Below are 341 nucleotides of genomic sequence, written 5' to 3'. Positions count from 1 at the left end.
TCCCATACTGGAGCATCCCGTGCTGGGAGCCTCAGCCTCGTGCTGCCCCCCACTGGCTGCCGGGGACACCGGCCCCTCCCGACCCCCCTAAACCTCTGGGGTCACCTCTGGGCCTGGCTGAGCCCAGAAAGCAGCAGAACCCGGTGGAGGGTGCAGGCAGGGTGCAGGCAGAGCACCCACCGAGCCCCATCCCACCAGGGCCATGGGGATGGCAAGGGCAGGGCCAGACCAGCACCGCACGGACTGGCACGGCACGGACCAGCAGGCACAGCACGGCACAGAACACCACAGGATGAAGGGGGACCCTGCACGCACCTTATTCCCCAGCAGCATGATGACCA

General features: G+C 67.7%; 1 protein-coding gene across 1 annotated transcript in view; it reads right to left on the bottom strand.

The window, feature by feature from the left end:
- Window positions 1-341, bottom strand: part of LOC104472281 (ras-related protein Rab-37-like) — a 4,208-nt gene that overhangs the window by 1,087 nt on the left and 2,780 nt on the right. Inside the window, 1 exon segment of the mRNA XM_010087879.1 lies at window positions 316-341. This exon segment is cut by the window's right edge and continues 22 nt beyond it. Coding sequence (XP_010086181.1) covers window positions 316-341 — 26 coding nt within the window.

This window comes from Pterocles gutturalis, unplaced genomic scaffold, assembly GCF_000699245.1.
Source record: "Pterocles gutturalis isolate BGI_N339 unplaced genomic scaffold, ASM69924v1 scaffold35341, whole genome shotgun sequence".
Classification (NCBI taxonomy): domain Eukaryota; kingdom Metazoa; phylum Chordata; class Aves; order Pterocliformes; family Pteroclidae; genus Pterocles; species Pterocles gutturalis.
This window is presented reverse-complemented; position numbering and strand designations above follow the sequence as displayed.